This window comes from Glycine max, chromosome 7 (assembly GCF_000004515.6).
Source record: "Glycine max cultivar Williams 82 chromosome 7, Glycine_max_v4.0, whole genome shotgun sequence".
In the NCBI taxonomy this organism is placed as follows: Eukaryota; Viridiplantae; Streptophyta; class Magnoliopsida; order Fabales; family Fabaceae; genus Glycine; species Glycine max.
Window position 1 is genome coordinate 41,163,907 of NC_038243.2, and position 23,344 is coordinate 41,187,250.

Sequence of the window (23,344 nt, forward strand, 5' to 3'; positions counted from 1 at the left end):
CATTATATTTGTCTGTAATTTAATAAAACTGTGACTGTGTTTGAAATTAAAAACTCAATGACATGTAAATGAAAGAAGTACAATTTCCAAGTTACGGGCATTTGTAAAAAACAAACTATTCCTTTTGTGATTTAATAATAGTTAGCATAATTGGGGGCTAATGTGACTATGCAAAATTGCAGCTGCATGTCACATGATCCGTAGCTTCAAATAGGCTTGTAGTATGTTTCCATGCCAGGAAGCAAAACTGTTGACCAGGAAAGCTGGCACTTGGGCCATGTCTTCATGTGCGTGTGTGCACAAGTTTGTACAAACCCAAGTGAACGAAAGTGAAATTTCTCTAGACCAAGTCACACAAGGGTTTTAATCAGCACACACAAAACACTTCATGTTCATGTGCTCTAGTCTGGAACAGTGAACACAATTGATAAAACATGCTTTTGGAATGACCCTAGCACAATGTGACATGGTCTCTTCTCTGGTGTCAAATAAAAAGCCATAGGGGCATGAAATAGGGAAAAAAAATCACAAGTGGTGATATGAATGGCCCCACTTTATTAAATAGTACGGCAGATCCATAAGATTCTGTTGGGGCTGTTCCGTCGAAGTACTTGAAAATCAAAGATGCAATACATCCTCTGGTCACACACCCCATCATCCCCCCTTCACTACTCCAAAAGAACATGACACATCTTATTTCATTGTCAAAATTGAAATCAGATACACACGTATACATAGACAGTGAGGGCATGAATGGGTCAGGAAAATAAAACACTCAAATCTTTTGCCTTTATATTTCTCATTGATCTGTTGGATATCAAGCGTGTGGGAAGTCAGTTAAGCTTGTCAGGTGTGGCATAACAATGAGAAGCCCAAACGGCATGTGTCACATAACATGTGGCTTTTGGAAAATTCTCCCTTTTCATTTTTGTTGATAATCAATGTGTGTCTTTTTGTCTGCGCCAAGTCTCAATTGACAGGAAATTAATTTGTAATGATTTTCCAAAATTCACGCACACAGTTTGTCTTCCAAATTTTAATCACAATATTACGGTTGCGGTTGTAGGTGCAGTTTCCTCACGATTCTTGACATTATGGACAAATGGCCGCAGTCACAATATGATCGCCCGAGTCCAAAAACGTTGATGTTGTAGTTAAAATTGTGATCGCAGACCGTTTTTTTTTTTAAACCATGCCATAAATTACTTCTAATCCTTGAGCAATACCAAAAAGACAGAGTTTATTCATGCAGTAGGAAAACCTTTAAATTTTGTGCTTGGTTACTATATAGATTATATAGACTACAGGGACATAGTTATATGTTAAGAAGTGTCAACCCAATCTTTTAAATTCTCAATTAAAAGAAATGAACATAGTGCATGTTATGAAACAAATTAATTACTTGGGTGAAATATACTTTTAAAATTCTCTTAAGAAATGAACAAGAGTAAATAATTAAAATTTTAAAATAAGTTGAATGAAAGATGTATTAATTTTGAATTAGTCAAAGTGGTTCAATATGTAGTCCAAGCCTAACAAGTCTAGGGCATAGGTGTGTAGAGGTATTGGTAGCAGCTGAAGACCCACGTCTCTTAATCCCCTACAAGGAAAATCAATGGCAGTGAAATCTGACCAAGTCATCTTAGTTTGGACAGAAGAAATCATTTTCAACATGCTCTGGTCTGCCGTGGACCAAATGTCATTAACAATAGAAGTATGCATTTAGAAATAGTACTATAGTTGTTTCAAGAACAACTTATTTAATATGATATTGCCAATCTAACTTCTTATAAGGCTGCAACAAGTTTTACTGCAATGGGGGCAACAACAGTTTTGGAAATGGAGGGTGAAAAAAAATTAAAAAATAAAGTTGAATTTTCACAACTGACAAATATGAAAAGTTTTTCTCCATGGTACCACCTATTTGCAGATCAAATAAAACTACTACTATAATAATTTCACATGTCATGTAGCATTGCATGTGGGGATGTTAATTATTGTTAATGATTTTAATTTAAATTGCATATATTAATTGTTGTTCATGGTTCATTCATATATCAAAGGATGTAAATTAATTAGTTAAATAGAATTTAGTACTTGTTTTTTTATTGATGAGGATAAAAAGTTCATACATACGTATACATGCATGGCAATTGGGAATTGACAATAGTCAAATTGAACATTGACAGCAAGAATTTTGATTCTACAGCTGAGATCTGATTTGAGTAGATATATTCCTTTTCTAGCTTTGATAATAATGCAAAAGGGTCTGTGGAATAATAATATGGGGGGTGGGGTTACTGACTTCCGTGAAGAAGTGAATATTTATCCAAAGAAAGAATGGATATAAAAAGGGTTGTGATGCCACAGATAGGCAATAAAGATAAAAATAGGGGGTTTTAGACTGTCATGAGGCCTAACAGTCAGTAACACATATTGATTCATAAAAGAAAAAAGAGAGAGAGAGAAAGAACTGAGACAGAAGAAGGAAAGCCCCACAAAAGGCCCAAAGAAGGATGACCTCATTGCAAAATTCATTTTATCTGCTAGTGTAGATTTTTTTTTTTCCCCACACACTTTTTCCCATGATTTCCCTGATGTTAACAACTCATAACAAATGGTTGTTTTAAGAGCACAGTAAAAGGGTTTGATGCTTGATATGCTTTTCATAATTTGGACTATTATCTGTCTCTCTCTGTCTCTCACCTTTGGATCTGACTGAATAGTACTCTGTAACTACCAAGAGGCACAGTCATGAGATGAAGAAAGCCAAGAACTTGGGGGTGGTGTGGTTGGGACTTTGGACCATTGTTTTTCTACAGCATTTATGATGCGTTTGCAAGAAACTGAGAAGTTAAGTAACTGCATAGTATGACCACAGAGCACAGAGTGAGAAAAGGTAATTTAGAGAAAAAAAAGGACAAGCAGTTGATTTTGTGTGAGATTTTCTTTTATTGATTGCGGATAAGACAGTGTTTTACTATCACAGAGGAATTCCCTCTCTCTCAATTTAATTTTCTTCAGAGATTTCATATTTGTATTTTTGTACAACAGTGGTTCAGGCTGTACCTTATTTATTCTTTTATCTTAAGATCACTTTAGAGCAATTTATTTTTTTAAGTAGTTGAAAAATAAGTTGTTTTTTAAATTATAATCTTAAATTCATTTTTTATCAATAAATATATAAAATTTTGTTATATTTTAACATAGTACTTGTCATTAGTCTCATTTTATTAAATGATAACAAGATAAACAGATTGTCGTATCATCAACCTACATTAGTGTCACATCATTTTTTATTATTTAATTTTTTTTCTCTTTCTTTCCCTTCCCCTTCTTCTCGATCGTGTCGCTGCCGGTCCTTCCAACCGCTCCAACACATTGTCCTCCACATCACGATAACCATAATAACTCGCATAAATTCTTTAAAAATGTCATATTGAGTATGCCACTTTTGAAGCTTTGGGGGTTGGGGGGTTTTCAAAGAGCTCCTTGATGCTGGGGAGCTTCTTGGCAACCCCAAAGTAGCGGTATCAAGGGCCACGCTCGCCCAGGTTCGGGACATCAACGATGATTCCATTGAGATTTGTTATCTTCGCGGAGTGCTTCAAGTAATTTGGCCTGTCAAGCTCCACGATGCGGCATTCCCAGTGAGACTTTTTGCTAATGACCTTGTTGATCTTGTCATTGAGATTGCGGAGGCAGTGCTCGTCGAGACCTCTGTTCTGGATCTCAGCTACTTTTCGGTCGATCTCTCGCATGACTGTCGACCTCCAAGAGGTTGCAAAACTTAGAGGTGAGGAAAGGGCGACACTCCTTTGGCTTTTTCTTCTCCTCCGCCTTCATCGTGATGAAGCAGTTGAGCATCAACTAGGCCTTCTCCTCATTATGAGCCATCTTTCAAGAAAGAAACCCTAATGACAAGGTGTTCAAGGAAAGCAACGTCGTGCGCGATTGTGGGTAAAACTTGACGATGACACCCATCACAGTTTAAAGCATGTTTTGAAAACACCCAAAAGGCGAAAGAGAGAGAAAAGGAGAGAAAAAAAAATCTTTGAGATAAATAAGGTGAAAACTGAAGTGGGGGAATCAAAAGGGATTATGACGATTTTGATTTATGCTACTTTTTGAGTTTTTCTATCATAGGTTTAAGCGAAGTTGCTGAGAAAGTGAAGGTTGGGTGGTGGGTGCCCGTGTTGGTATTTTTTTGTTGGATGGCAGGGTCGGCGGTGGTAACGGTTTTCGTTGAAGAAGAGAAAGAAAGAGATGATGTGACAATGATGTGCTAGTGATAAGACTTGATGATGTGATACTTTGTTTGTTACATCATTATTTAATAAAATGAGACTAACGACAAATATTTAGTTAAAAAAAATTGAAATAATAATATAAAAACGACCTATTTTTCAAGTATGAAAATACTATTTGTATAACTTTTATGATGATTATTATAAAAGTAAATAAAGTATGTATATGTAACGATTTGAAATTGAATAATAGTATAGTATTAATTATTAATGTTAATGTGTTATTTAACAACTTATAGTATTTTCTGGCTAATTAAAATTATGTTTGAGTGACCGTTCGAAGACCTCAAAATTAAATGTTATAAAAGGATTATAGTCCTTATGAACGTGTTAGACATGCATTTGAATGAGTTCTACAATAATTTGGAAGGTTTCACAAACATTTCTTAAGTAGTTGTAATAGGATAATTTGTGATTTAAGCACATGAAATAATCTTTTAGTTGAGTCTTGACCGGCAACCTCTATATATCATTGACGTCCTATCTGATAATATAAAATATTTTTTCTTTCTACTACTTTGTTACAAATAAATAATTAATTAACTAAAATGTTGATACGCATATAATATATTATATCCAACACCTAGAAAGAAAAGAAAAAAATATTAAGTATAATTGAATCTATGATATGATAAGAAAAAAAAAAGAAATGAAAGATGTAAATGAGATATTTAAAATAAAAAATGATATTATATCATTACTCAATAGCTTTCTTTGAATGTGAACTCTCAAATCTGTAAAATAAAAAAGGTTTATAGAAATAAAATATTTGTATTTACATGTGTGGATTTTCTCCCTCGTTTCTTTTTCTGAGAGGAGAACAAGTGATTGTACTGGTCCACGTGTGTAGACCCCTAATGTACTGTTCCAGAGAAGCAAAGCAGGCCCAACGGTTCAAGGCACTTCTGCCACCGTACCACAGAAGCATGTTAATTATTATTATTATTGCAATGCATGAAGATCATGATATTGACAACAAGGATCCCTTTGAGCACCCTATGATTTTATTTTTTAGCCATAAGGGCAATGGTGCTTCATGCCTTCTGTTTCCTTTTACTTCTGTTATCTTTCTCATTCCTAACCATCTAATATATCTTCGTACACATGACTCATGACTCTGATAGGTGAGGACCCATTAAGCCATTCATCCATTCATATAGAGTTTTGTTTGTTACATGTCTCAAAAGAAAAATAAAAATGAAAGTACTTTGGAGCTAGTTTTGGTACTCAATATTTTTTTAGACTACATGTATTTTTATTGAAAATAATTTTGTTCGAGCTAAATAAAATTATGTGAAATAAATTTTTTTCTTTTTGAATATTTAATATAACTATATAATCAGATCTCAAATTCAAAATGATTGATTAAGTTAAAATATTTTCATACCAATTAATTCATATCTTGGATGGTTACCTTCGTACCAAATACTGATGCAACACCTAAGGTTACTAAATAAAGTTGTAGTAACTAGGAACAGAACAGCAATAACAACAATAATCCTTGTACGTCTTAAGTAGTAGCTAGTGATTCCAGCTTTGCATCAAATGGAACAGTTTGTTGCTTCTCAACATATTTTTTCACTAACAGTATTCAGCGTACATATGATGTGACAGTTCGTTTGTTATACTTGGCGAGAGAGAGGATGCAGAAACGTGGGTTCTCCTCCCACTTGCTAGTGTCAAGTTTTCCATAAAAAATGACTTGCCTTGTAAAACATGGAACACGACAACAACCATGTTAGCACCATAGGACCCTACTACTACAATGTTTCTCCATGGCATGGCACCATATATCCGTATCATATGAATTCCCATCACGGTCTTGATGAGATGACACAATTTCACAAACTCATGATAAGACTTTGCCAATGTACATTTTCACTATGCTACCGACTACCATAGGAAAATTATGTAACCGTGTGCCGTTATAATTTGACGTGTGGTATAGCCCCCGACATTAACCATTCAATTTTAATTGAGAACAAACTAATTTTATGTGATTATTACATTACTCAAATCAATCATGAAATGAAATGTTTAATGGTTAACAAAGTTTTATGACATATAACATTGCTTGGGCCATGCAATTGGTCATGCATGTATGAATCCAACCCAAAAATATAAGTGAGATACATGCGCTTTAGAGTGTAGACCCAACCCATTATGGATTCCTCCTGCTTCATTTTAAGTACATAGGCTATTCTGACAAACAAAAAAAAGTACATTTGCCATTATTGTCTTTTAGTTAAAAGTTCAATGTTACAAAGTGAGAAGAATGTCCTTTATATGGTAAAGGATTGATTTCATTTAGGAGGATGCCTTACAGAGTTATTTCTTTTACTGACTCTTTTCTAGAATACAAATTTCATAAATCCAACTATTGAATTATGTGATATCATTTTGATAACTATAGATGTCAATTTTTAAATTATTTAAACATTTATAAGTTTTTAATCTTATAATTATGATATATTTATGAGTTTAATGATTATGCATATAATAAATCACTGTTTTTATGACTTATAAGATAATTATTATAAAAGTCAATAAATTTATTATATATTATGAGTTATAATTGTAATAGTGTGTAAAACTATTTTAGTCTTGTGAGTGTATAATTCTTTTTTCTTCTTCTTTATTTTCATTTTAAGATATATATTTGTTTAAAATAAAGTTAAATGATAAAGTATCAAATAATTTTAAAATTATATAGAATTTTATAAACTTAAACTATTTAATGAGAAATCTCGAATAAATGGTTAGATTAAGGAAAGTTAATGTTAATTAATGAAAAATTGTTAAATGAAATAAATTAGATATGACTTAATTAGTGAAGTAAATGAATCATATATATATTCATTTTTTTTTTCAGGGGCGGACGAATGTTGGTGGGAGGGGGTCCTTGGCCCCTGATTTTTTTTAAAATTAGAAAATTAATAGGTTATTATTTATTTATTTTAAAGAAATATTTTTTTAGTAACAAAGTCTGATTTGAAATGGAATATTATATTTTATTAAATTTTAATTATTGCATAATTAGTTTTTATCTCTTAATTTTTTTAATTATAAAATCAATAATAATATTTTTTGAGAAATCTTATCTCAATGTAGTTTTATCCTTTTTAAGAAATTTTATCTAAATATTATATTTCATTGAATTTTAATTATTATATAATCAATTTTCGGTTTGACTTTGTTAAACTCTATTTTCTTGGATTGAAAGAGTTTTTATTTTTCATATCTCATACAAACAAGTGTCATCATTTGATTGATTGGAAATCATTATAATTTCCAAAGTATTAATTCACACAATAGTAATGGTTGTAGTAGCAAGGCTGGAACATTGAAAAGAAACAACGGTATTTATTTAATGTTTTAACCACAAAACTACACTTCTTAATAAGATGTAAGATGATTTTTTATTGACCATTATGTTGGTGAACATTGAAAAGAAATTTATAAAATAGTATAAACTCAATTATTGATTATTTTTGTGACATAAGAAAAAAATTCTGTTTTAATAGATCATTGTAATTTAACATATTAAAACATCAAATTATAAATATTATATATAAAAATTGATAATATAGAATTGCATGAATGGATTTTATTTTTAGTGGTGGGTTCCCTTGACATTCTAGTATGAATTTGTCCTTGTATTTATTGATCAATCAAGTCTTAGAAAGAATAGGTAAGATTAAAATGCATAACTTCTATGAATTTTTTAAAAGTTGCATGACTTATATAAGTCTTCATGTTTATCTTAACTATTCATATATTGTTGTATGACATAAGTTCTTTTCCCTCTTATAAAAATAGTTTTCTCGCTATATACATCTTCTGTAAGAATTTATTTTATTTACTGCTAAATAAAGTTCGCAAGTCACTAGAATGAATCATCAGACATGCAAAGCCAAATACAAATGCAGCTATGAATTTGTCTACAGAAAATAAATAACAATATGGATATAACACGAGTAACGGAATCAGAAACAAACTTAAAAAAATGGACAGAAAATAAATACATAAATAGAGATGTCACTACTAAAAAATAGGGTTTTAATATCGCTGTGTTAACATCAATTTTAAACAAAACCGATATTAACAAAGATGCGGTGACATTTTTGTAAATAAAATGAGTTTGTTAACATAGGTTTTGAAAAAATCGATATTAAGATACTCTCCCTCGTTAACATCTGAGTTTTTTAGAAAATTGATGTTGTTTTTTGACTTAAAGTAAAACCCGAAAGCCTTTCCTGTTTGTGCTCATTCTCGCAAACCCACTCTACGCACTCATTCTCGCAGCCTTTCCTATGCTCCTCCTACCCTGTGTCCACCAAAACGCGAACCCAGTCTGCTATGACGCTCACGCTCACCGTCGTGTCCACCTTCTCGTAAACCCAGTTTGCTGTGATGCTTTGCCATGTCCAGGGTACCCACTCATTTGCTGTACAACATCCACAGGTATGTCCTTCTGATGACTGCATTCTATGGCTGTTGTTGAAATCATATTTAAAATACTTCTAGGGTTAAAGTGGAGCAGACCATAGCTCGACTGGGTCTTGCTCATCTTTAATAGAAAGTTGTGTTTTCATCTGAGATTGTGAGCCTTGATTTTGAGATTTGGTTGAGTGTTCTCCTTGTTATTGTTTATTGCTGCCATTGTTCATGTTAGTGTTCGAATTGTCCATGTTCTCCTTGTGATTGAGTGTTCTCTTTGTTAGTGTTCTCCATGTTGTAAATACATCAATATTGAAGGATTGCAGAGTTTGGTTTGGTCGTGTGAGAAGAAGACCAATAGATACAATGATAGTGCTAGGTATGATGCTGGATCCAATGATAGTCAACCATTCAGTTAATTGACTGCATTATTTTGTGCCTTAGATACGGATTCATTGATTTTGGAAAGGGGCCTCCATTCTGAGCCTCAAACATAGTTTGGGTTCTTTATAATTAAATTTTATTTTTCTTTGTATATTTTTTTTAATATAATACTACTTTCGAACTACCTAATAATATATCAGGGAGAGAACAGAGCTACATAGGATGGTGTGGATTAATTTGAAGCTTTAAAGTCTAATTCAATGCTATCTTTCTTAGCATTTGTAGTACTCTCTTATATTTTAGGTTCAACACATTAGCATCTCTACATTTGCATTTGCCAAATTATTGACCGGGTCTCATTATTGATAATTTGAGTTTCTTCTTGCTTTGCATTACATTGGATTCCTTATTATTTTTTTAATGTGAGCAATTATTGGACTTTGGATTATCAAGGTTGGTTTGCCTTATTGATATTAAGCTCTCCTATAGTTGCTTATATGACTCCTTTTTACAATTTGCATGTGTATGATATCAAACATTTTTGTTGCAAAGTATTGTTTGAAATTGGTACTTGAAAACTCTTTTTTTGTCTATAGGAATACTACGTGAACACTTTGAAATTATATAATTAGCAAAAATCAAAGGTGTACTATAGTATTTGCTCGTAGTGTTTGACATATTGTAATTGCCACTAAAGAACCGGATAAATTGGCATTACAATGGTATTAAGAAAGGATATTGAATAGACAATATAGAAAATTACAGTCTCCAAACTCATTCTTTGTTGGCTTAAAAAAAAAAATGATCCATGACATGAAAAAATGTAAGGGATTGCAAATTAGGTAACCTCTTTACAATTGCATTGAAAATGTTAGGCCTTACAATTGGAGACACTTCGATCCTAACCTTGAAGTTGAAACTACCCACTGCACAATCAAGCTCCACAAATTTTGTGCATTATGATCATGTGTTAATTAAGGTGATTGCACTCAAGTTTGTGCTTGGAAAAGATGGGTCAATATTCTAAGCAGTTTTATCATTGAAGAGTGAAGTTATTGTGTTTATCCAGTGACGATGTGCAATCCTAAAATTAATGGATCAAAGACATTGAATCCTATATTGAGTTTCCCATTTTTCACATGCAAAGCAAGCCAACAGTGTTTCTAAATTAGACAATCAATGACATTTTGAACCAAAAAAGAAGACATATCAAGGTAAATAAATTAAGGCCTTTATCTTTGCAATGCAGCCAGATGTGAAGGTGAACTATCCAATCATTGCTGATTCTGGCAGAAAAATTAAGCAACTCTAAATGACCCTAATGAGAAAGAGTGTACCAGCAACCTACCTTTAAGGGATCTCCATATTGTGGCCTAGATAAGAAGACACATTTTTTTCTTTAACTATTTAAATTAATGAATTTGAAGCTTTTCAATTTCCTTTTTGAGTAATGGAGCTAACATGTTATGGTGGGTGATTTAGATCAACCTCAGTTTTCTCTACCATGCAACTACTAAGAGAAACATGGATGAAGTGTAGAGGGAGATAGAATCATTGAAAAAGGCCTCAAAATTCAAGGTTACAACCCCAACAAATTGGGAGTTAGTTAACCCATTTGCCTTAGCAAAAATAAAATCCAATAATTATTTATTTTTTTACCAATTCTATATATAAATGTTCTTTTTTTAATCATCAAGTAAAATATTTATCGATGGGAACCTATGGTGATAGGATGTTTGTATTACAAAAATTTGAGTAAATTTTTTATGTTTCCCTCTACACATACAACTATGACTCCTCACCTTTACTCACATATCATAGCAATTCCCTAAAATAATTAGCATTATACAGTAGAAGAAATTTCAATAGTAAGTAGCCATCCTATCTTTGTTGTCCCCTGATAGTTGTTGTGCATGCTTATTTTTTGCACTGAATTTGCACAATAATTATATTTATTTTTCTCATTTATTGCTTAGTTTGTTCTCAATAAGTTAGAATTTAATATCTTTTAGATTTTTTAGCTCATTGAAGTTAATTTTAATAAATTTGTTTTAGTTGTGTTTTGTAGAGTTTTGGTGCACTAACAAGGAAGTAAACATTTTGGTTAATGAAGAAGCGCGCTTAGCGCGACAAACCAAGCTTAGTGCACATGAGGCAGCTTGGAAGGCCTCGTGGCAAGCATTTGGAGGCTACTGGGAGAAGATTTGAAAGTTTAGTGTGCACTTAGCGTAAGGTGTGCGCTTAGCCAATTGTTTCCTTTGCCACTAGTTTGGGCTAAGCATGCATCATGGGCTTAGCTCGCAACCACTTAAACCAGTGTTGTTTTTGTGTATATGCTTAGCACGGATACCAGGCTAATCGCACAAGTCTTTTTAAGACAATATTTTGAAGCAAAAAGTTAAAAAGAAGGATAATTTATTAGGATTATTCATTTACAGGTTGAGAACAAGACATTTTTGGGGATGCTCATGTGCTTCCTTGTTCTCCATTTTTTTCCTCTTCTTCTCCTTGTATTTCCATTCTTGTTTTAGGTCTCTCATTGATATGAAAGGCTAACTTTATCATTGTTGGGGGCTTGAATACCAAAAAAAATTTGTGATGTAACTATTTTTATTATCTATTTAATGTTATCTCACTATTATGGTTTCCTTGTTGTGCTTATTGCCTTGTTTAAGGTTTGATCACCCATGTGCATGTATGTTGTAGTGTAATGATCATTGGAAAATATCTTTACATTAAGAACCAGAAATGTTTCTAGGTAACCCATGTCTAGGGATGAAATGGTGTTGATTAGCCTTTCATAAACCTTTGCTCTTAATCAAATCAATTGGTTTAACTTGCTGCGGGATTAGGAGTAGAATAAAGAGATCTAGGTTCTTTCACATGTGGGATCATTGTTAGAGTAGATTAGTTGATTAAGGTAATAATTGGAATAACATTGATTGGTAAAAAAAATCATTTATGTTATATCAAGAGTTCATTTGGTAGGCCAAGTACCCAACATTCTCACAAAATCTACATTAATCTTATCTTGCACTCAAAGTGTTTGTGTTTTTTCCTTTGAACATTGTACTATTTTTTTTATATCTTTATCTTAGATTTTAAATTCCTATGATTTATTCTAAAAATGAATCAATTCTTTTTATTTAGTCGCTTAGAACTTGGTTCACACGAACTACTTAGTACAAGCAAAGTCTCTGTGGATATGACACTTGGGCTTACTGTTTATTACTACTTGTGCGATTTGGTTCACTTGTCAATCGCTTAACATCCCCTCCCTATCAAAATCCAAGTCTCTAGTTGAAATTAAGATCAGACAAGCTGATGTGCAACATAGTCCTTGAAACAAGTTAGTTGAAGAAGGAGTAGATTTGTCACACTTTAGTTTGCAGAAAATGAACTAATATAAGATAAACATATGCAACACATAGAACATAAAGTGTTCTATGGAATATTATTTTACCTTTATCCTACTTGGTTGTTGCACCCATACTTTACTCCAATTGCAGGCTATAGACATAACATGTGTACAACATTTTTTTTGTCACCATGACATTGATGCGAAGTATCCACTAGCTTTGCTGATGACTAATTTCCATTGGGGAATTTGACTGATCACATTTAGTGAGGTCTACCCACTCTGTCATATTTTTCCATTCATAAGGTTCGAATCTGAGACTTTGTTTACAGGTATCGAGTGCAGGACCACCCGAACCAACAACTTGTTAGTATGTGCAGAGCATATTAAAAAGATAATAAGCTATAATGCTTTCAAGAATTTCACGGGATTCCATTGATCACATAATTTGTTACACAACTTTCATTTCTTACACAAAAGTCATCTCCTCTATTATGAGAATAATATAAGTAATTCCTTTATTAGGAGAAAAATAACTTAACATGATGGAGTAAGAAAATTGAATAAAATTGTGGATGTTTTAAGCATTTTGATGAATTTTTGGATGTCATTCGTGTAGATGCATATGTTGTATGAAGCTTTTGATGATGCCAAAAAGATGAAATTCCTGAATGAACTCTCAATAGATTTGCAAGTGTTTGCCCAAGAGTTGTTGAGAGAGCATTTGGTAATGAAGTTCTCTTAGAATATCTCTCTCTTTTAGAGAAGAATAATACAAGATAAAAATCTTATAAGAATCCTTAATGATTTTGCAAGTGTTTGGCCAAAGGTTTTTTTGTGAGAGGATAAGACAATGAATGTTCTGAAAAACTCTAAAGAATTTCGAATACAAGTCACATATTTATAGGCCTTCGGTGACCTTTCAAAAAACTTGTGAAGAGTTGTGACTTTTCAAAGTTATTTTCAAAATTTCCTCACTGGTAATCGATTATTGATATGTGGTAATTGATTACACAGTTAATTTTGAGGAGTTATGACTCTTTAAATTTGAATTTCAAAATTTTGTGAATAGTAATCGATTACACATTTAAAATTCAAATTTAAATATTTTCTAAAAACTGTTTAAAACTATTTTTGCTTTTGGTAATTGATTATAGCCTCTGGTAATCGATTACCAGAGAGAAAAACATATTTTTCAAAACAGAATTTTACTTAAAAACTTTGTAAGGTGTTTTGAAAGATTAACTTAAGGCCAAACCTTTGCAATCTCTTTTAAGGGATTCTTTTAACATATATTGGACTAATTGTTAATCGTATCTCTTGATTTCTTGATCTTGACTTGGATCAAAAACCAAAGCAAATCACAAACTAAATATCCAAAGCAAAAAGCAATCAAATGCAAAACATCCAAAATTTAACTAAAGTACTAAATAACTAAAGCCAAAATACAAGGCAAAATAGTAAAAATGTCTAGAGAATGAGCGACGTAGAATACTAGAAACATCTAAGAATCGGCAGGTGGATCAAAGCAACGCCGGATGAAACTCATATTGTCTTCAAGATGGGTGATACGGGAGTCCATTGTATCAAAGCGATCGCCGACAAAAGCTCTAAGATCCCGTAGCTCAGTGAGGACTTCAGTCAAGAGGGAAGAAGATGTATCTCATTGCGGTGGTGGAGACAGTGTACGTTCATCGGGAATGGGAGTGCAGGTCTTACTTACACACCCATTGGCCATCCATATCTTTCTGATATCCAAAAGATGTAACAGTACCAACACCAATAGCAAAAGACCGTTTAACCTTGACAAAAGGTTCATCTTCTGAGGGGATATTGAAATGCTGGAGAAATAAAGTAACTAGATGAGGATACGGAAGAAGTGCATTGACCCGTAATGCCTTATGCATTCGGTACCGAACAAGATGGGCACAGTCAATCTGACAACCAGTTTGAAGAGCCCATAACAAGATTAAATCCTCCTTAGAGGCCTGAGTAAGATTAGTGGACCTAGGAAGCAAAATTCGACAAAGAACGTAGTGCATGATGCGACACTCAAAGGTAAATGACCCAACAAGCAATCTGCCGGTCATATTAGCATTGTCATTGCAGACCATTTTACGAGCATCATGACTCGAATAAACATGTTTCCAGTCATAAACTAAAGTGCCCTCAAAAGGAACACCTTGACTGCTCAGTTTAGTCAATGAATAAAATAAGGATTAATCAACAATAATAGGAATTTGATGCACCTCATAAAAAATAACTCCATCTTGAATTTTTAGATTATTGTAAAAGACTCTAACTAATTTAGGATAATAAGGCAATTTCAAAGACATAAATTCAACTAATTCAGAGTTTTGAAACACTTGGTAGCAATGAAATGTTTCACCATCAAAGAATTCAACATCTAAGTACTTAGGGTCAAGAATGACACGATTGGAGAATTGGGAATAATACCTCTGACGCTGGTCATTGGAAGAGAACAGAGTTAATGACCTGGGAGATGAAAAGGAAGGAGGATGTGGTACTGGTGGGTCACCGGATGTTCCGTGGCGGCGGTGGCCTGTAGCGTATACGTAATAATCGATTACAACAATTGTGTAATCAATTACCAGTCACGAAATTTTAAAATTCAAATTGAAGAGTCATAACTCCTCAAAATTAATTGTGTAATCGATTACCACATATCTATAATTGATTACCAGTGAGGAAATTTTGAAAATAACTCTGAAAAGTCACAAGTCTTCACAAGTTTTTTGAAAGGTCACCAAAGGCCTATAAATATGTGACTTATACTCAAAATTCTTTGGAGTTTTCAGAACATTCATTGTCTTATCCTCTCACAAGAAAACCTTTGGCCAAACACTTGCAAAATCATTAAGGATTCTTATAAGATCTTCATCTTGTATTATTCTTCTCTAAAAGAGAGAGATATTCTAAGAGAACTTCATTGCCAAATGCTCTCTCAACAACTCTTGGAAAAACACTTGCAAATATATTGAGAGTTCATCCAAGAGTTTCAAATTGTATTATCATCTCTAAAAGAGAGAAATTCCTCTAGGAACTTCAAGTTGTATCATCCACTCTAAAGGAGAGAAATCTTTCTGCTCATCTCAGAAAGTCAGTTGTAATCAAGAGACTGGTTGTCTCTTGAATTGTGAAGTTTCCTGAACACAAGGGAAATAGATTTCTCAGGTGTTCAAAAGTTGTAAAAAGGATTTTTACAAAGTTAGTAAAAATCTAAGTGGCCAAATCAGTATAAATCGAGTTTGCATTTGTCTCTTCCCTTATCTCATTTATTTTATTGCAATCAATTTTATCTTACGCATTTAAAAGAACATTATTAAATTGATTGTTTCTTCTTCTTCTTCTTCTTCTTCTTCTGCATTCTAAGCATATCATTTAAATTGGGGGTTAAAGTTTGTTAGTGGGAAAATTGTGAAACTTAATTCACCCCCCTTAAGTTATTGAGGCTACTTGTCCAATAATTCGTCCTGATTTAGTTTGGAAGAATCTTAAACTTAGCATGCCTAGTAAGTAGTTGAAGTGATCACCCTAATGAAGATTATGGTTTTGTTTGATCAATCTCATTTTTGGTACACAACACACACACACACATGAAGTTTATTTAAATAAACTAAGTCTTAATTATATTGCTTTCACCTATTTACATGCATGGATGCCTATACAATTTTCAAATATGAAGAATTTCAAGATAAATCAGAATATCATGTGATTTATCATTTTTCACATTTAAATAACTCATGCATTGCACGAGTTTAAATATAGAATGAGAGAAAATTCAACATAATAAATGGATGTATTATTAAGTGGGAATTATTAGGTTTTTAAGATTGTTTCTCTATTATGTTAGATTTATTTATGAATGAATTTTCTTAATTTGGGCATGGATTTCTTTTCAAATCATGATAATGTACTTGATTAGATTAATCTTTATTAATTTTTGTGGTAATAAAAGCTCATGAAAAAACATTAAGATTTATGATAATTAAAAAAAAATCCAAATGGTGAAAACTACTTTCGTGATTTGACTATGTAGGTTCTATTTTACAATTTCAAATGTTAAAATTCACCTTTCAATAATTTTCATAAAATCTAAGATTATATGAATAAAAATAAATCAAATTAATAAGCAAAAAGAATTTCTAAAATTTATTTAAAATAATTCTATGATTAACAAAAGAAGACAAATACAAATTAAGGAATTAGAAGAACTTCATATACTTGAAAACCAATGAAAGAATTTCTAAACTTTTAGAACACCAATGAGATATGAACAACCATATAAGTGAACATGATACCACACCTTGACTCAAAATCTTAAGACTCGAATTTATGGATCTTCTCCTCACTCATATGGTGCTTAAGTTTTTCATTTCTACTCGACGTGGGATCACCTTACATTTGAACTCCAACAATAAGAATTTAATATATTTTTTTTGCTAGAGTCTACTATTCTAATTTCTTAATCTTAAAATTTAGAGGATATATACTTCATTAATCATCTATACTCCTTCAATCCAAACTCAACTTCAATTCATATGCAAATACATAAATAAACAAAACACGAAATAAAGTCTTAAATATATACATAATTATTTGATCTAAATAATATAAAGATAACATGGATATTTCACATAATTAAAAATAAAAATAAAAATATGAAAAAAAAACATGCAAAATTTTGAGACTTAAAGCCAACTATGAAAGAGTTTAAATTGAAATTAAGTTGATACCCAAGGATTTATTTATTTATTAAAATCTACGAGATTTTTGTATGGCAAGAATAAGATGTAAACTTTGTAAGTGCTTTGCATGATTCATAGAGGTCGAGAGGGAGAAAGTAATACAAGTTGCAAAGTGAATGAAAAGGATGATTCTCATATTTTTGTTTTGTAATTGTAATTGTTGGTGTGAAAAAATGAAACAAGATCTCTAACGCTCTTCAACTCCCGATTCTCTCGCATGCCTTAATGACCGATTTTCTCGGTCACCCAAACATGTTAGCGTAAGCTATATGTAATCTCTCTCCTCTTCTCTCTGAAATCTTCCATTGCCATTGTCAACCAACCTGTCCCTGCTGCATTCTACACGCTTGGCTTGTGAATCTTATTAGTTAAATTATTATATTGAACTTCATTGTTTGTGTGAGTTTCTATATTCTTTCATCTATTTTTTTTTTCTTGTTAATTTTTTTCTCTGAATTGTTTACATTCTACCTTTTACCTTGTCAGCACCCAAAACGCTAATAAAAGGGTATATGAATCATGATATTGCATGTTGTTATTGTTGGTCATTTTGTTTGTTTTATTATTATTATAATTCAAGTTCCTCCATTGGTTTTGAAATGTGGAAGGATGAGAATCCATAATCCATTTCAATCTATATGGGGAAAGTGCATGTGTATATGTGTCAAAATGAACATAATTTTGCAACATGGGGTGTGTTGAGATTGCTATCTGGAAACATGCAATGCAAGTTCTTCTAGGAGGATCTATGTTGAATTCTTTTCACGCTAGAGAACACCAATCGTAGAATCTTTTTGTAAATAATGAAGGATAATTAAGGTTATTATGGCTATTAACTATATATATATATATATATATATATATATATATATATATATATATATATATATATATATATATAATGTGCAGGATGGGTAGGGTAAAGCTAAAGATAAAGAGGTTGGAGAACACCAATGGTCGCCAAGCAACATATGCTAAAAGGAAAAATGGGATTATGAAAAAAGCTGCTGAAATATCTATACTTTGTGATATAGATATTATACTTCTTATGTTTGCACCAAATGGAAAGCCTTCATTATGTAGGGGGAGGCACAGGTAAAGTCTAGCATTCAAATTGTGTCATCATATCATATATAGTTACATTCATAGTTATGTATTACTAGAACACCATATTATACAAATTGTTTTTTTTTGCAAACCAAAATAGAATATTTCATTACTAAGTTTGGATTTGCTTTGTCACAAGACGTGCTTAATACAAACCAAAACAACATTACACATTACAAAATATACCTTCCCACTACTGGCCATATGCTTTCCAACCTATATAACAACCCAGAAGCCTCAAAATTGCATAATAAGAATAACATGAAGATGACAAAGTGTAAAAAAAGTTGTATTCTTTGACCCCTTAGAACAAAAACACAGTCTAGTAAAGTCATAAAATGTTGATCTCCTAGCTAAACCAAAAGCAATTGTATTTTGTCAATGTGATTGCGAAGCTACATCAAACAAAAGTATGGTTCGATGCAACAAGCATGCAAAGAAACACCTAACCCTTCATTTTTCATTTAATCTAGGTCCATGATCTAAACTTGACATTGTTAATAATAGAGTCCAAATCAATGGTCTCGTTACAAAACAAAATGTCATTCTAGTGTGTCCACATGGACCAAACTATTGATAGCAACACCACCCACCAAACTTTTGCATCTTTCTTCTTGTAAAAACCACATCTATGCTGCCAAAAATGAAAATAAATTCCTTTGGCAGCACCCTAGTGTCCTTGAACCATGAATAGTACTTTCTCCATACCTCCACTACAAAGCAACAACCAAACAATAGGTGGGTAGTAGTTTCCAATTGGTTGTTATAGAAAACACAATTGAAATTGTTACTTGTTGTTATAACTCACCTTCTGATCAAATTATCCCTAGTCTAAATCATGTCTAAATCATGTTTTCAAAAACTTTTCCCAATTTACCTCCCTGTAATTGTGTAACATATCATAGACATGTTTGACCACATTTAAACTCCAAATTGTAGTGCCAAGCCCAATCATCTATCTTTCCCTTTATTTGGCCATGATTACCAATGTCATTCCACATATTTCTTACCAACTCATTCTCCAACAAAAACTAGTCTCACCTACAACATAGTGGCCAACACCACTTGTCTCCCCTCCACACCCCCATCTCAACAATTGTTGCTTGTTTTTATTTAGAATTAACATATAGTCTCTAATATTTTGTAGTCCAAGCAAGGAGACCAACCAATCTAGCATGCAAAAAGCTCACTAAACCTTTGTCTCCCAAAACACTTAAAATGTTTTTTTAACCACTCCCTCCCCCTCCTTAATCTCACCGGTTTTAATTAAATCATACACCTCCATGTAGATCCTCTAGAAGTGAATACCCTCGGTAAGTAATCATCTAAATTCAAAACACCATATTTTCCTTCTAACACCACTCCCTTATAACTCTCCTCCTCGTATTTGAACCTCCATATATACTAAGATTATACTGTTATCTAATTATAAATTGTTATATACATTAAAATTGTTAAGTTTTATATTAAATACTTAAAAAGTTATATATAAGATGACTTATAATTGGTTAAAAATATAAAGTTTTTGAGTTTGCTTAAAGTTTTTTTCTATTTTGATGTCCTTACTTTATGATCTATTATTGGAAAATTTATATATTGTTATTTTATACCCTTATTATCTTTCTAATTATTCATTCTCCCTCTTTGGTGGATTTAGTAACTTTGAGGAGGTTATTGCGAAGTTTGGTCAACTAACTCCTCAAGAAAGGGCAAAAAGGTGCAATTGAAATCCTTTTACACACACATTCATATAATATATTTTCTCCTAGTAATATAATAATTTAACAAAGTGTTTTCCAATGGATTGCAACAGGAAGTTAGAAACTCTTGAAGTAAGTGTTTTCTTGCAACTCAATGTCCATATCTAATCTATATCGTATTATACGTGGTTCTTTTTCTCTTTTTGAAAGTATTAATTGTTAAAATTATCATGCTTCTTATTAATGAGTTGTCTCCATTTGAGAATTTAGGCACTGAAGAAAACATTTAAGAAGTTAGATCATGATGTAAATGTACAAGAATTTATGGGTACAAGGTATGTCACTGTTACACTATTTCAATTATTGTTCTTTTAAAGGATTTGGTTATTTATATAGATTCAAACACTAAAACATATTTTTTCTTTGTTTGTTACAGTAGTCAAACTATTGAGGTACCCATACAATTAAATTATTTGTTACTTTGTTCATTTAGATGGTTATTGTTATAAATCACTAACTGACATTGGACAGGATTTGAGTAATCAAGCCAGGCTATTACAAACTCAAATTTCTGAAACTCATAAGAGATTAAGGTTGATTTTTTCTTCTTAAGCTAGATTTTCATAAATTGGTGATTGTCCTTTTGTTGCAGCAAGTTATTCTTACAAATTTAATAATTAGCTTAGAAGTCATGTTAAGGATGATTTTTGATTGGTTGATAATGTAAAAAGTTTTACATTACACCAATGGAACATGAACAACCATTCCTACCCGATGTAAGGCTTCATCTTACAACTAAGACGGACTATAAGCTCTGATACCATGTTAGATTTCAACTTAAAACCAATTGCCACTAAGTAAAGTTGTCCAACAGATATATAAGCTGCACCCCAAGAACAGAGGCAGACGATGTGGGACTTCCTAACATAATAATTACCTTAAAGTGACATCAATGATTATTTTCATTAGTTTAAAGTGTAAAAACTTTTATATTGATATTGCATGTCTATTAAGCTCATTATGAATAAATAGTATATGCATTGACAATGTAAAATTTTTTTACACTGTCATTTATTTACAAACTATCATATATGTAAGTTGGTTCACTTTAATAATAACTACCTTAAAAGTCATATTAAAGACTTGCCTATTAAACTCCTTATTTGTCGTTGGATTATGCAGTCATTGGACTGAGTTTGATAAAATAAGCAATGTGGATCAACTAGGACAAATGGAAAATTCACTTAGAGAGTCACTTAATCAAATTCGAACCCGTAAGGTATACACTATTATCCCATCACTTGTGCTGCTTTTCCAAAGATACTTTTATGAGTTTAGTTTATCATCATGGTCCTAGGGTAATCGATAATTTTCTTTATGATGCTATCTTGTCTATGTGGATAAATTGGTTGAAAGGTTCGAAGAATCAAGGAAAAGATACAATTTCAACTTTTATAGTTGTCAACGAAACATTCATGATAGTTTCATTAAACTAAGAAAAAATCACAAACCAAATAAAAGTGAAGAAAAAGAAGCAACATAAATATGTTTTTCAATTTAAACTTTAGAGCCCTCCAAAGTTTCCAGAACCTAGTAACACGTGTTATTTATTGAACCAAAGCATTGTAGAAAGACATTATATCCTCAATATTGTATTATTTAAGCTTTTGGCTATATTTCATGTCTAAAATCTCAGTTTGATGTGGCAGGAAAATATAAAAAAACAGCAACAACTTATGTCGCTACAATGCAATAATCAGGTAAAAAAATTGTTTAGGTGATAATTAATTTTCTTTTCCAAAACTGGTTTCAATGTTATAGGTATGATATTAAGCTAAAGTATTTTTATCTTTCAGTTCAACGAAATGAATATTCCTTTTAGAATGAGTGTAGAGCAACAACTGCAACCTTTGTCATGGATTGCCAATGATGATAACCACAATATAGTTTTACCCGAGGACTCAAACATGTTTCTCCACAAGTGAGTTATTTTTTTAAGAGGATTACATGAAACACACTCTCTAGCACACACCATCTTTTTAGTTAAAGTTTATTGAAAACTATAAAATCAAGAGAGGGACTCGTTAACTGCGAAGTGAAGTTCACTAAAATTTATAATTTTCAACCAATAGTAAAGTATTCAAAAAGTATGTTAGAAAATATGTTGTTACTATTTCTCTTTTCTAAAGTAGAAATATATTCAATGCTTCAAAATTTATTCTTAGATATTTATCTTAGTCTGGTAAACCTATTTATGTTTGTTATTAATCATTATTGAAGAATATTTTATTGCAAGGGTGTAAAGTGATTATCTTATAGTATCAAACTCAATTATCTAATTAGAACAATGTTTTAATCCAAATGATCAACACCTTGTTTTCTTTTGCATACAAATTTGTATAAAGGACACATAAATGATGATGATGGTTCATAGCTATTGAAAAAATCTTTGGGGTTACATATTTGTAACACCTCTTATTTGCCTTATCCTCAGAGATGTAGAGGGATCTACAAGTTCATCTTTTGGGAGTCATGTCAGTTATCTTGGCTCAAGTATCAAGAATGACATGTCAAACTCAGCACAAGAAAATGGAGTCCTTAGTGATATGAGCAATACTGCCCCAATGAGGCTACAATTAAATGGGCATTTTCCATACCTACCTTACAATTTTAATTTACCGAACAATTTGAAGTTTCAACCAACTGCAGAGATCAACCCTTATGAAAATCCTGTAGATTATCATGTTAATGGAGGCTTTGAAGCACCTAGATCTGGTTATGACTCTAACAATCACCATGATTGGGCTTCCACATCAGGGCCTTGTGGTGTTACTATGTTTGATGAGCAATTATATGCCCAGGCAAGCTCCACTAAAATGAACTTTGGTTTTATATAGCAATACCTTTTTTATGTGATTATTCTTCTAGCATTCATGCTACATGATTTCCTTGTGATAGTTGCAACTTTTGATAGCCAACTAGAACACATTAGTAACTTACAAGAGAGAAAAGGTGCAATGCTCTCCAAGCTTCGTAATTTTCTAGGCCCACAAGTTCATAATATTTGTGTATGCGAATTTCCTATTGTTGTGCTTATAGGAGTTACAATTTTTTTTTTTGAATATGACGAAAACAATATTATACCATAACCTATTAAGAGTTATTCTAGACATTTTCACTTATGATATAGCCTAGCATCTATTTATTTTTTTGTTATATTTTTTAAAATATTTAGGTTGAATGGTATTTAAACTTTATGTTGTTTTATTCAAAGAAATT

The 23,344-nt window shown here is 31.9% G+C and overlaps 1 protein-coding gene, 1 long non-coding RNA gene and 1 pseudogene across 2 annotated transcripts; 2 read left to right on the top strand and 1 right to left on the bottom strand.

Annotated features, from left to right (window-relative positions):
• Window positions 1-2,736: 2,736 nt before the first annotated feature.
• On the bottom strand, window positions 2,737-3,897 carry LOC100811172 (pre-mRNA-splicing factor ISY1 homolog; annotated as a pseudogene).
• A 4,609-nt stretch (window positions 3,898-8,506) lies between these two features.
• Window positions 8,507-11,735, top strand: LOC121175177 (uncharacterized). The gene is made up of 2 exons (XR_005892394.1): window positions 8,507-8,771; window positions 11,200-11,735. It is a non-coding gene; the product is annotated as an uncharacterized lncRNA (long non-coding RNA).
• Window positions 11,736-18,168: 6,433 nt separating this feature from the next.
• On the top strand, window positions 18,169-22,962 carry LOC100811701 (agamous-like MADS-box protein AGL30). Its single transcript, XM_003528532.4, has 10 exons — window positions 18,169-18,353; window positions 20,023-20,082; window positions 20,179-20,197; window positions 20,336-20,400; window positions 20,502-20,517; window positions 20,597-20,658; window positions 21,248-21,344; window positions 21,775-21,825; window positions 21,922-22,046; window positions 22,560-22,962. The coding sequence occupies exons 1-10, from the start codon at window positions 18,169-18,171 to the stop codon at window positions 22,960-22,962; spliced, it is 1,083 nt and encodes a 360-aa protein (XP_003528580.1).
• Window positions 22,963-23,344: the final 382 nt, after the last annotated feature.

Bases quoted from the DNA above. Each gene is read 5' to 3' on its own strand.
- LOC100811701 (XM_003528532.4), top strand. From the start codon at position 18,169: ATGGGTAGGGTAAAGCTAAAGATAAAGAGGTTGGAGAACACCAATGGT. The intron at 18,354-20,022 runs GTAAAGTCTAGC...TGGTGGATTTAG, and splicing joins TTATGTAGGGGGAGGCACAG to TAACTTTGAGGAGGTTATTG. The intron at 20,659-21,247 runs GTTGATTTTTTC...TGGATTATGCAG, and splicing joins GAAACTCATAAGAGATTAAG to TCATTGGACTGAGTTTGATA.